Source organism: Orbicella faveolata, unplaced genomic scaffold (assembly GCF_042242905.1).
Source record: "Orbicella faveolata isolate gen_17 unplaced genomic scaffold, um_ofav_v1 contig_46, whole genome shotgun sequence".
Lineage (NCBI taxonomy): Eukaryota > Metazoa > Cnidaria > Anthozoa > Scleractinia > Merulinidae > Orbicella > Orbicella faveolata.
Genome location: NW_028301576.1, coordinates 13,447,928 through 13,461,256, shown reverse-complemented (window position 1 = coordinate 13,461,256; position 13,329 = coordinate 13,447,928). Strand labels below are relative to the sequence as shown.

Genomic DNA, 13,329 nt, shown 5'->3' with positions numbered 1-13,329 from the left:
CATTACCGCGTTTTCAGTCTGGTTTCCAGTCCAGACACGGCCAACATGGTGGCGACTTGCGACTTGAAAAAGCGGATTGAGCGCGTCTTTGAACATTAATTACTTTATGTTATTCGCTAACGTGCATGTTACGTGATTTGAGCGCAGAATGGCCTGGGTTTATGTCACATCCAAAAAGAATGCTCAAAAAGCAAGGTGAGTTGCTTATCATAGCCATCTTGACGAAAAACAATCTGCTAAGACGCACCATTATAATCTTTTTTTTTGTTTGGAAATTAGTTTTATTCGCCCATCACATGTAACATTTTACAACTAATACTTTCAGCTGTCAGAAATCTTAGCAAGTTCTCTTGAGCTTTTGAAAGAAGATCCTCAGCTTTTGCTTATGACAGATAAGAAAATTATATTATATGTACAATTTTGCCATAATTCCATTTCCATTGATTATAACTGATTTGTCATAAAATGATTTGTCATTTTAGTCTTGAAAATTACGAAGTGAAATTCCTCCTTTAATGGCAGAAATGGTGTTTATTTCCTTAGGAAATGTTTGGAGGAGAAAAGGTTCTATGATAAAGAAAGAAAAGTGGCGAGTTACTCTGAAGAAGAAGTAATGATTCCTATCAAACAAGAACTGGCTGAACAACTGAAAAATGAACGAATGGGAGAAATTGAGAAATCTCTGTTGTTTTCCTTTGAGGGGAGAATTGAACACATCGACGGACATGCACTGAATATAAGACAGCGCAAGGTATCCCCTCAAGAGAAACTAAGGCCTGCTATTGACAACTTGTTTCAAATAAAAGGTGTCACTCATGATGCTTTCTTACAAAATGACATCCCACTTCACTGGGAACAGCATGGAGACCTCATTCTTTTACCAGAGAATAGTTTCACCTTCAACAAATGGGTACATTTTGGTGAGGAATTATGGAAAGTTGTCGCCAAGAGTCTTGGTGTTGCAAGACTTGCCAAGAAATCAACTATAAACAATGATGGTTTCAGAACTCCCAAAGTCAGCCTGCTTCTAGGTGACAATGGTTGGGTGACACACATTGACAATGGTATAAAATACACTTTTGATGTTACTAAATGCATGTTCTCAGCAGGAAACATAACAGAGAAAATGAGAGTTGGAAACTTTGACTGCCATGGTCAAACTGTCGTTGACCTTTATGCTGGCATCGGCTACTTTGTTTTGCCATACCTGGTCCATTCCAAGGCTGCCTTGGTTTATGCTTGTGAATGGAATGAAAATGCTATAGAAGCTTTGAAAAGAAACTTGAAGTTAAATGGTGTTGATAAACAGTGTGTCATATATGAAGGAGACAATGTGAAGGTAACAAGCAGATTAAGGATATTTGTTTCATAGATAACAGAACTGTCCAGAACTATAAGCCGCTGTGTAATGCGTTGTACATTTACTCAGTCTACTATAAAAATATTATTCAATTTAACTGGTAAGAGGTCAATTGCCTAATCTTCTGGTCAGTCCAAAATATGTTCAGTTGGTGCATTATCAATCAATCGATCAGTCGGTCGGTCGGTCCGTCAGTTGGTTGGTCGGTCCGTTGGTCGGTCAGCCAGTCAATTAATCAATCAAAATGTGTCTTTCAGTTAGCTTGGCAGACAGTCAGTTTGTAAGTATATCTTTGTGTAAGTCAGTTTGCCTGTCCATCTGTTTCTCTTTTGTCTCTTATCACAAATGTGTCTCCTTTAAAATTGATCTCACTGAACTTGTTTACTTTTGTTGATCAGTTTCCTCTTCAAGGAGTTGCAGATCGCGTCAATCTTGGTCTCATCCCTTCCAGTGAAGCTGGGTGGCCTGTGGCCTGTGCTGCACTATGTTCTGACAAAGGAGGCTGGCTGCATGTACATGGCAATGTTACATCAGGGCTAACAGACAGTGGAAAAACAGCAAATGATAGAACAGTTTCTGCATTATCATTACTGGGAACAACTTTTGTATCAAGTGAAGAAGAAAACCCTAGCACTGCAAGCTCTATATCTACTTTGTACTGTTCTGAAGTTTCAGACAGATGTGATCATTTTCTCTTGGAAGAGAACAACACACCATCTTGTAACAAGAAAGTGAAGGCAGAGTGGCTAGACTGGGCCAAGTATGTGGCTCAAACTCTGTTGAAACATCTGAAGAAATCACATGACAACCCAAACTGGAATGTCCAAATAGGGCACATTGAGCATGTCAAGTCTTATGCACCTCATATTGACCATGTTGTGTTAGATGTAGAGTGCTGTCCTGTATTTGAACATGTGACTGTGTGAACTAAGCTAACTATATGCCAACAAAGCACCTGTAGATAGTATAGCCGGTTTGATTCTATGCTTTTTATAATGTATGGTTTTGAGAACAGAAACAGTTATTCATATAATAGTAAAGCTTCAATTTGGCTATCCGAGCAAAGTTTGCCAAAAGGCGTTAGTAAGGACTTTTAAAAACAACCAGCTCAGTGATGCTAAGGCCCGTCCACACAAAGCTGGAGGAATTTGAAAACGCAGCATTATTTCTACGGTTAGGCCTACCGACCACACTAAACCGCGATGAAAACGGAGCTTTTCGAAAGCACTCTTCAAACAGGAGGAATATGAAAACGCCGGCTTTGCGTTTTCCTGTGGATGGAACAAAGTAAAAATGTATGTAAAATTAGTGTTAAATATTACAGTCACACCAAGTAAAGCATACCCCTCAAGATTGCATTAATGAATTGATTATTTGAATATTGAACCCGCCACTCGTTTCAAGAATGCAAAAATGAATTGATTATTGGAAAATAGAATCCACTAGTTGTTCCAAGAATACGGCTAATGGGCTTAATGTTCAAAAAAATCAATTTAATATTGAGTTTTGAAGTGACAAGTGAGTTCATTATTCAAATAATCAATCCATTAATGTAATCTTGAGGGGTACGCTTCACTTGGTTTGACTGTAAACTAAATTACCTAAGAACATGTTACTACTATAAAAGATCTAAGGGATAATCCTGTGATTTCCCTGACCGAGTTTTCCTCAAACACAAACCCAAAATGACCGGTGATTGTTGCATTCTCAAATTAGAACTGTCCTTAGGTAACGAAATATCACATCCAATTTCAAAAAATAAAGACATAAACGTAGCCATCATGGTACAAGTCCTTCGCATTTTTAAGTAGTCCAGGTGCGAAAGTGAAGCTATCGCTCGTCTGCCTCGCGCTCTTCACACCTGGGTTTTGAGGGTTCCAGCTTGCCTTTCGCAGATTAATTTGTAGGAAGTCTAGTTCTAGTGCTCTTTTTTTTCCCGCTGTTTGAACGTTGGCCGACAAAACGCAATGTCGCCTGAGCAGGAGATAAGCTTGGTCTTAAACGAGTCCTGTTCTGTCCCTCTCTCTTTGGTTAACCAAAAACTGAATGAGTCATTTTAACCAATAGTTGTAACAAACAAAGAATAAACGCAGAAAAAGTACTCAAAAGCCGTACCGAAATTATTTCTAGGCGTGTCCCATATTCATCCCTATGATGAATGTCCTGCCTCATGGCACAACACAATAGGGAACCTTCGCAATGACACGGCAACCCCGAGGACAACTCCCAGTGAGAAATGAATTTAGATTTTACCTTCTCATTTCACAATTGTCTAGATCTGTTCAGTGCACCTGTCGGGCTCAATGCTTGCTCAAGCTAAAAGTGCAATCCCAGCGTTCAGTTCCCAATACGAAATTACGAAAATACGAAAAATTTGCTGCCGCGTTCGCGTTCTCCAAAATACGCAGAACTTGTCATTTCACGTTAATTGCTTTGCAGAGGACGACTAAGAAATGTACAAAGATTTACAACGCACGTGCACAGCCACTGTTCTACTCATTTTAGCCTTTCGTTTGGTGACGTTCTCGTTGGCATCGCCGTCGTGGTTTGCCTAAGCTCCTATCGGACCCTGGCGAGGGGACGTCAAATCCGAACCTATCACTTGAAGTGCAGTGGGACACTGAAGACTCTTGACTGGGATAACTATGTCTTCTTTTATGCTTGTCGGCCGATTACGTGTAAAGCTTATATAGAATTTTTGTTTCCTTTTCTTGGCTTGATATAGAAATGTTCTTGATCTCGGTTTTTTCTTGTCTCTTCGTGGTGCAAGTGCAACAGGAGCTGATGATGGATATCAGTTTGCGGGCCTGTCCTCAGACCTCTCAGACCCTTTGTGTTGTCTTCAGTTCGTCGAAATCGCAAGCAAAAGTATTAACTGTAGGGGATTTGAAAAAGTCCGAACGCAAGGCGGTGGCCCCGGGAAAAGAATAATAATAATAATAATAATTTATTTCTAGCGCATTACATTAAAAAATCTCAGTGCTCTTACAGAATAAAAATGAGAAAAACGATAATGAAACCAATATAAGGAAAATATATTAAATTACAATAATGATAAAATACTAAAATTCATTAAATAAGAACTTGTAACGAAAAAAAAAAAAGAAAAGAAACGTGTGTGGACGGACCACTACACCCTAAAATTTGAGAAAATCCATGCAGAGAAATAAGAATTTGGGCCAAAATATACATCAGTGGAATAAAAATGCTAGAGTAACAAGGGACGATGCCATTTAGGAAAACGTTGAAATTCATGAAAAGACTCTAACCTTAGTGCTTGTTCGGGGAACAGAAGCAGTGAAGTTGCGGTAGGAATACGGGAACCACTCTCCAGTGACTTTTCACTTCATGTAACTATAAAAGTCTGCATATAGTAAGAAAGCAAACCTTTATTTTTTCAGGGTAACTCTGTCAGCTCTATAAATAAAACTGCTATCAACAGAGGTCCTGCTACTAAAATTTAAAAAAATAAAATAAAAATTCAATGACCTCACAATGTGCACTTTGAACTCTTGAGCGGGTTGTACTTGCGTCACTGCGTAGAAATATTAGGCCAATGTTGGCTTGATTAATGGCTTTAACAGGTATTGTTTAATTTAGTTCTTCTGGGGTCTGACCTAGCTTTGGACTGTAGATTATTAAGCAAAATATAATAACCCAAGTTGATCCTAGGTAAATAGCTGTCATGCAACAAAAGTCACGGGCGACAAACTTCCCCCCACCCTCCTCCCACCCACCTTACACCCCTCATCTAACCAAGGCTTGGTTACTTGTCTTTGCCGCACTACTCTTGAAATCTTCGTGGTAGTTTTCATCAGTTCTCATTGTATTTTTCGCTCAGCGGAGTCATGGCGGGTCTTGCTCGGCCAGTATACATCATAGCAGCTAAAAGAACTGCATTCGGTGCATTTGGAGGGAAATTAAAAGGCATGAGTGCTACGGTGCTTGGACAACACGCGGCGGTAGCGGCAATGGAGGCTGGCAAAGTTGATCCTGCGATCGTAGATTCCTCTGTGTTTGGCAACGTCATCCAGGTACAACATTTTCTAAACGTTAGCTTAGTTTGTGAGCACTGTAATAGACTGTACTACAGCTGAGTTGAACACGGCAGAGGAATTTTACACTGGATAAAATTTCTGATAGATAGCGGACAAGGTTGTTTTTCGTGGTCGCGATAAGTGTACAGGTGGACTTTGAACTTTCGTGACTCGACATTAAAACCAAGATTTGGCGACATCAACAAAACACCTAATATATTCACCGGAGATTTCAGTCTTAGAACAATGCTAAAAGTTTTTCAAAAATCATGTTCATCTTCATCAAATATATTAAAATAAGGACGGCAGTTTTTCTTTTTTTTTATCAGGGGATTCCCTCAGCTTCCTGACACAACTGCAAGTTTTACTCGATTTTGTTTCTGAGTCAGATCGTGTACTAAAGGTATTAACAGTCAAGTGTTGATCGATACCCTCGATCGACCCTTGACACTTCATCAATACTTGATTTATATTGACATGTCAGTTGACTCTCAGTTGACACTTGATCGACATCTTGGTTCAACCTTGGTCAAAAGTCTACTAATTTTTGCAGACATGCTATCAAGAATCAATCAATACATATGAGTTGGTCAGCACTCGGCTGTATATTGCCCGACACGATCCAATGTCCATCAAGTGTTGATTGAGATATTGACTGAGTGTCAACCTAGTGTCGCGATTTTGATCAAGTGTTGAGTGAGATATTGATCGAGTGTGGATCGAAGGTCGATCGAGGGTATTGATCGACACTTGACTATGGATGCCTTTAGTATACATGATCCATCGGAGCTAGGTCACAGGTTGGAGTTGGAGGAATTCTATGTGAAAAGGTCAGGGGTGCTCATTGCAGGAATGTGAATTGAACCCATTAAGAAGACCAAATTGGGCATGGCTCCAGGTTTATTTGACCCCCAATAATCACTTTAAAACAGACATGGCAGCATTTTGCAACCTTAAAATATACCATAGTTGTGTTTTGTCTGGAACACCCTAAATGAGACCAAAATGGCGAAACATATATCAAATACTGCATGTAACCTAAATGTCCTGAAAAAAATGAACAGCATTTTATTGTTTCCCAGAAATGAAATGATCTCTGAAATTTCATGGGCAACAGGTGTTGTGTGTGCACACAAACAGGAAAACATTTTAGGGAAGTACTTTTTCTGCAACATTTCCAAGTGTTTAGTAGCTAGCATCATCAACTGTACAGAGGAATTCAGTGCTGCAGTCTTAACAGATACTTGCTGAGAATGTACTGCTCATTCTGCCTGATTACCTCATGCATAAAGTTAGCAAAACGAGACCCTATAAACCTTAGTTGCTCTTTAATACTCATTCACAGAGTGCCTCAGATGCGGCATACATTTCAAGACACATTGCCCTAAAAGCCAATGTTCCAGTTACAACTCCTGCACTAACAGTGAACAGGCTATGTGGTTCAGGATTCCAAGCAGTTGTCACGGCAGCACAGGAGATTCAGCTGGGTGAGAGTGACGTTGTGCTGTGTGGAGGCTCTGAGAATATGAGTCAAGCACCTTATGCCCTGAGAGATGCTAGATTTGGAACAAAACTTGGGCTTGACTTAAAGGTGAGGGATTTCTTGCTGTGATTTAGCTAATGAACAGAGAAGCACTTGGCATAAGTAAGTTTTAAGGGTGCCCAAGAAAGGGTGCGGCAAAACCCAGTGTTGAATGCCAACACCAATTCATGAGCCACTGAGTCTACTCTAGGGAAGAAGACATTGAAATACTGGTTTATTGTCCTTCCTATTAAGTTATTGTTCCATATAACCAAAGTTAGAACATTTATTTTCGCTGTTTTCCTTTAAATTTACAACATGTTAGCGTAGTCATGATTTATATCTTGCCTTTGATGACATATCCTATTATTTTTGATATATTTGTCCTAGCTGGAAGATACTCTGTGGCAAGGCTTGACAGATTTTCATGCTAAAATGCCAATGGGTGTCACTGGAGAAAATCTTGCTGAGAAATATAACATCACACGACAAGACTGTGACGAGTTTGCTCTGTTATCACAAAAGAGATGGGCTGAGGGTAATGGAAAACTTTAATTTAAGCAGTATTATATAATTATCTTAAAGAGCTGACACACATGAAAACAAAATTATTGCTTACTTAGATGTGGATTCCAGAAAATCTCTGCTGCCAGGGTTTACAGCATTATTTTGCTTTTGTTTTTAAAATTTTCAAACTTTTCATGCGAAACAAAGACAATTGAAACAAAAATTGGTGTGAACACATTCAAACCAAACATTGATTTAGGCCACAAAAAATACATTCTTAAGGTTTCCTCATTTTTTTGGCTCTCACCTCAAAATGCACTTCTTCCTTGAGTGAAATAACAAAATAAATAATTACCAGTATGTACTTTGCATTCATTTGGAAAATGAAATTGTTTGGTTCCAGTGATCACCTTGTAATGATGAGTAGTTGTCATTTTTTATTTACATGTATGCCTATTTTTTCTATCATCTAGCTAATGAGGATGGCCGATTTGTAGAAGAAATTGTTCCAGTGGCTGTGAAAGGAAAGAAAGGTCCAGAAGAGTTTAAGGTTGATGAACACCCAAAACCAAACAGTACAATAGAGCATTTAACAAAGTTAGCTCCAGTCTTCAAGAAAGATGGAACAATCACTGCTGCTAATGCTTCTGTAAGACGCTTTTGTCTGCAAAATACTTTGTTTTATTTTTATTAATGCTCTGACTTGAAAAGTTTTAAAGGTGAATTGACTTCACAGAAAATCTGTGATCTTAGTCATTTGGGCTGTCATTATGTTTTGACTGACGTGCTGTGTTGCTCTTCACATCCATGACAAACTTGTTACTTTGTGGGTGAGCTGCATCAACAACAGGCAAGTTCACTGCCACGTCATGGACCCATCAAGCATACTCAGCCATAACAGGTGTTATGGATTATGGCCTCTTAATGACAGCCCTAGACATCAAGCCAGACAACTTTATTTTGTCTATTCTTGTAATGAAACTGCATGTAGAGTTACCTGATTGTTCTTTCACTTTTTTGAGTTTTCTCTTTTCTCCTCAAATTACACTTAACAGTTTGCTGCAGTTTCATCTCAGACACTTTTCTTTTAATCAGCATCAACAATGCAGACTCTAGCCAGTTTTAATTTGTCATCATAAATAGACTTTTGTGCAAATCTGATATGCTTACATTATTGCAAATGAGGACTCCATGCATGTTTTTACAAAAAATAACCTGCCAGAGTCACCATTCTCAGTGCTGACCAGAAGACAAAGTGGCCTCTGTGGCCAAGATTGGGCCTGAAGTCCCGTCTGACTTTTTTGCACTGTCGCACAGTGGTTTCATTAAGGGCTGGGCACTGGGCAAAATGACTAGCTGCAAGTATGATTTTGCCCCCCTGGTTTCATCATCTAGGGGAGAGTTCAGGTCAAATAGTTCTGCCCAACTGTGATAACCAGTTTCCCTCCTGCTGAAAACATTAATGAAACCCCTAGTCTCAGTCTTTCACTTTTAATAAAAAAACTCTTTTCTAGCAAAAGTAATTCTGCTGCCAGGGGTGCTATAACATCACATTTTTTCCAGAGGTGTAAAACAATGCAGTTCTTTTTGTAGGGTATATGTGATGGAGCTGCAGCACTGATCGTTGTCAGTGAGAAAGCCCTTAAAGAGCACAACTTTACGCCACTGGCCAGAATTGTTTCGTACTCTGTTGCTGGTGTGGAACCATCAATCATGGGAATTGGCCCTGTCCCAGCAATCAAAGCAGCATTAAATAAAGCCGACAAGAGTCTTCAACACATGGAACTTATTGAGGTACTTAAACTGAGATGTACAGTCAATTGTTGGATATTTATGTTCTACATCGTAATTCTTTCACTTGTGTGACACAAGTTGTGTTGTTTGAAAGTTACAATTACATATCAATTTCATAAATATTTCTTGTCAATTTATTTTATGGATGATTTAAGGGTGGTTACTAGCTGTGCAGATGAAGTGATGTGGTATTTCAGTCAACCATGTCTTTTTTCCCTTTTCAACAAACCATTTTCCTTTTCTTTTCAATCAACAATGTTGCCATAAGGCCTTGAAATAAAAATTTGGTGCATTAATCATTCCAACGTGTTGACCTGTGAACACTCCAGCCTTAAAAATATCTGGCTGTGCATTCACAGGCTAACTTACTGTTTAATGTCACATATTCAGGTTGTGAAATGGACAGAAGTGTCACATATCCATTGTTTCTCAAATCATTTATGATGTGTAACCTCTTCCTTTTCCCTGTTTACTTAAACAGCATCCCTAAATAAGAGGCAAACACTCAAATGGGCTAATGGAAATTGAAGTTTGAGAGTCATTGGCCTAATCTCGTTTGTGTAGATTAAAACAGTACAAGAGAGGTTTACGCAACAGACCATTTTTGTTTTTGCAATCTCTCCAGGTTAACGAAGCATTTGCTCCCCAATTTCTTGCTGTTCAAAGAGAGCTTGAGCTGGACATGGCCAAGACAAACATCAATGGAGGTGCAATTGCTTTAGGTCATCCTGTAGGAACCTCAGGAGCGAGAATCACAGGACATTTGGTGCATGAGCTGCGGCGTAGAGGTGCTAAATATGCTATTGGATCGGCATGTATAGGAGGCGGACAAGGAATAGCAGTTGTTCTTGAAAATTTACAATGAGATTCCTAGCAGTTGAGGAAGTGATGCTGAAGACAATTTCATAAAGATGTACTGATGCATAGTTTACATGTGAAAAACATTTTGAAGAAAATAGATATAGCGGCAAAGATTTAAGAGGTCTTTTTGTTCATGTAAATTACAGCTTTCATTGCTAAGAACAATGCTTCAGTATCTTAAAAGGATTGCTAAATATCTGTTTTAAACCTTACAGAAATTAAACTACACTGCATGGTAATTAGTTTTTCAAGTTTCAGAATAGGAAAACTGGAACAGGGTCAAGGGTATTACAAATCATCAACTGAAGGTTTGTTGGACTGGAAACTGTTTCCAACATATTTTCAATTTTTATAAACAGCTTCCCATTGCCTCTTTTATACACCAGTTTCAACTGAATATTTTTACACACATCAGTGCTACTCAAAATAACCTCAGTGTGAGTAAAACTGGTTTGCATCCTTATTCTAAACAAACCATGCTTAGCTACACTTTGTGTTGTATTATGATAATTTGAAAATGTCCATTAATACAAGAAACAAGAGGCAATTTTTAAAAATTATTTCATTTAGGAAGGGTAATTGAATGACTTTAATGACTTGACTTAATACTTTGCTTGTTCAAAAGAGTGACAGATGCAACAGCTGGTCAAATAAAAAGAAAGCTTTGTAACATATCTAAAGCTCAGTACACTTTATTTCTTGACTTTTTGAACCTCATGATTATTCAAAGTAACTGTTTTGAATCCTTGGCAAACAGTTTCAAGAAATGTACCCTTGATTCCTTGGACCTCCCAATGTTTTGCAGAGTCCCTCGATAAATTAGGATTTTATTGAACATATACTGACAGAATAGACATTTACCACATTCTCTCAGGTTATAAGTTAACTTTTATCATTATTGCTCTAGAAAGCTAACTACCAAAATAAACACCACATATATACATTTTCTACAACCATTAAATAACAAACTTGTCCAATATATCTTTACAAAGTTCTGTTCACTGAAAAAAGTGATTTCCTTTAACAGGCTGGTTTGCTGTAGCAATGTTTGGAAAAGTGTTTGGAAAAGTGAAATCTTGCAATCTTTACAACTCTCATCTCTCCCCAATGTCTTGGGTCTGAAATGGAATAACATTGATATAGTGATAAGTGAATACAGATGGTGAATTTTAAGCTCAGTAATGAAATGTGAAGGTGAATTAATCAACATGACATGAGCGTGGGACAAAGAAAAAATCTGAGTCCCCAACAGGAATAAAAGCCATGACCTCCCGAACACCGGGAATACTCTATCGAATACTCTATCCACTGAGCGACGAGAACTCATGGAGAGCAAGGTTATTTAACTGGGTTAAATGTTAATTATGTACAGACATCCATTTTCTAATCAGACACCTGGTTCTTTCAAGCCCCTCTCACATAAGCCCCTTCTTTAAAACCTAGATATTAAGAAAAAGGACTCTGTTCCCCATGTCCTTTTTTCTCTGTATGGAAGAATGGGTCAAAAGATTAGAAAGACTGTATAAGGTCAACAGTTGATGACTTGAGCTACGTTCTGCCCTCAAAGTTGTTTCTTTAGGCTAAACACTTCACTCCCTAGGGCTTTCCTTTAACCTGATGTATTAAAGGGTATTTGAATAAACCATTACCAAGCTGCCCTTACCTCTGTTTCAAAATGAGTCTTGGTGTACAACCCTTCATATGGAAATGAGTTTTTATTGCATGTTCATTGTGTTGTGAATCAAACTCATTTCCAAGTGACATGTTGTGCACCAGGACTTGTTTTCAATTGGGCATAAACAGTAACCCATAAATTACTTGTTGTGTCATTCCAGAAACTTGAATTTTCTCTTAGTTGTTAGACACTGGATTCTCCATTTTACCCACACATTTACTGTAAAGTTTGCCATGTTTGCCCCCCAAGCAAGATGGTGTCAGAAACTGTGAAAAGGTCTATGCTCTGGCAAGATGGGACACTTGGTCCAATGCAGACTTCACCCACTTAATAAACAAGGGGAAGTTTGCAACTTGCAATGACTAAAGAGATTGACCCCTGGCATAGCACAAAAGCTTATTTGAACTCCGTATCGGAGCTAAGGAGAGCCTACTGGGTTTTAATGGGAGGCAAAGCGACATAATTTGACAGCTTTACACATGTACCTGAAGGGATGCAGCTTCTCTTCTTAGCTCTTGTACCACAGATGCTAGCGCCTCGGGATTCACTCCTGCTTCACATAATTTTACACAGATTGCTAAAGATTCAGGATCCAGGCCAGTGTTAAGCAACTTGGAGATCTCAACCAAAGCTAAAAAATTATACACAGGAGTAAGCTTGTCGACTAATATATGAAGGCAAACCATCAACAATCTATGCAATAAAAGTGTAAATTAAAGATTCCAAGATCGGCGCACCAGAGAGTTCAAACGTCTTTTTGCTCCTTGAAACCCTTTCCACAAAAGTGTCGGTTTTCGTTTCTTGTAGCCCCTTACAGTAAGCAGCAGTGAGGCAATCTGATGGAACGCTAATCCGAAGGGTTGAAAACGGCACAAGTTTGCAACGAATCGAAACATTATCGATGGAAAAAAAAATCACTGGAAAAATATTGGCTCTTTTTTTATTTCAATGGTATTTGGTCACTTAGCTCCATCATAGTTAACTATGGCTCCATGGTTAGTCAGTTCGCTCCAACGCGCGTACAGATATTCCTCGTTCTTTCATCCACGCCAAGCCAAACTCGGTTAGCTGATGTAGCGAACCCGGCCTGCGTAGAGCGATCTACCTTTTGTTTGGAGCGAACTGACTTGGAGCGAAGGAGCTGACCATGGAGCCGAGCGAAGTGACAGTAATTCATTCCAGTCTATTCCATAAACCAGCTGTTCCCCAAAACCGTTAACTATTACATATAACGGAAACTGTAGATATGAAACGTTTGTAATTATGCCGAATAACTGTGAAAAAAATCGTACCTTCCATTGCTTCCCGCGCAGAGGCAACCCTGCCTTCCGCCATCTTGGAATACATTCAACATCATTTTTTGGACAGCGGAATCCATTTCAATGAACTTTGAGAGAAAATGCCCCGTCAATCATGCGATAAGTGGTTTTAGAAACGCCTCGATAATAAACATTACCTGTAAATCAACTTGAGATCCTTTTATCGCCTCAAATATAATTTAAAGTAGCCTTCTACAGTAATTTCGTCGCTGGATTTGTCTTACAGGAGCGACGATTGATGTTTTCGTGCAGAA

General features: G+C 38.9%; 3 protein-coding genes across 3 annotated transcripts; 2 read left to right on the top strand and 1 right to left on the bottom strand.

Annotated features, from left to right (window-relative positions):
• The first annotated feature begins 49 nt into the window (after window positions 1-49).
• LOC110044620 (tRNA wybutosine-synthesizing protein 2 homolog) lies at window positions 50-3,135 on the top strand. The gene is made up of 3 exons (XM_020750182.2): window positions 50-195; window positions 544-1,339; window positions 1,759-3,135. The coding sequence occupies exons 1-3, from the start codon at window positions 149-151 to the stop codon at window positions 2,284-2,286; spliced, it is 1,371 nt and encodes a 456-aa protein (XP_020605841.2). The 5' UTR covers window positions 50-148; the 3' UTR covers window positions 2,287-3,135.
• A 1,985-nt stretch (window positions 3,136-5,120) lies between these two features.
• On the top strand, window positions 5,121-10,755 carry LOC110044621 (3-ketoacyl-CoA thiolase, mitochondrial-like). The gene is made up of 6 exons (XM_020750183.2): window positions 5,121-5,394; window positions 6,743-6,988; window positions 7,310-7,457; window positions 7,900-8,075; window positions 9,020-9,220; window positions 9,846-10,755. Exons 1-6 carry the CDS (start codon window positions 5,209-5,211, stop codon window positions 10,083-10,085), a joined length of 1,197 nt encoding a protein of 398 aa, XP_020605842.1. The 5' UTR covers window positions 5,121-5,208; the 3' UTR covers window positions 10,086-10,755.
• LOC110044638 (mitotic-spindle organizing protein 1-like) lies at window positions 10,745-13,115 on the bottom strand. The gene is made up of 3 exons (XM_020750202.2): window positions 13,049-13,115; window positions 12,242-12,387; window positions 10,745-11,199 (listed from the first exon to the last, which is right to left on the bottom strand). The coding sequence occupies exons 1-3, from the start codon at window positions 13,101-13,103 to the stop codon at window positions 11,176-11,178; spliced, it is 225 nt and encodes a 74-aa protein (XP_020605861.1). The 5' UTR covers window positions 13,104-13,115; the 3' UTR covers window positions 10,745-11,175.
• Window positions 13,116-13,329: the final 214 nt, after the last annotated feature.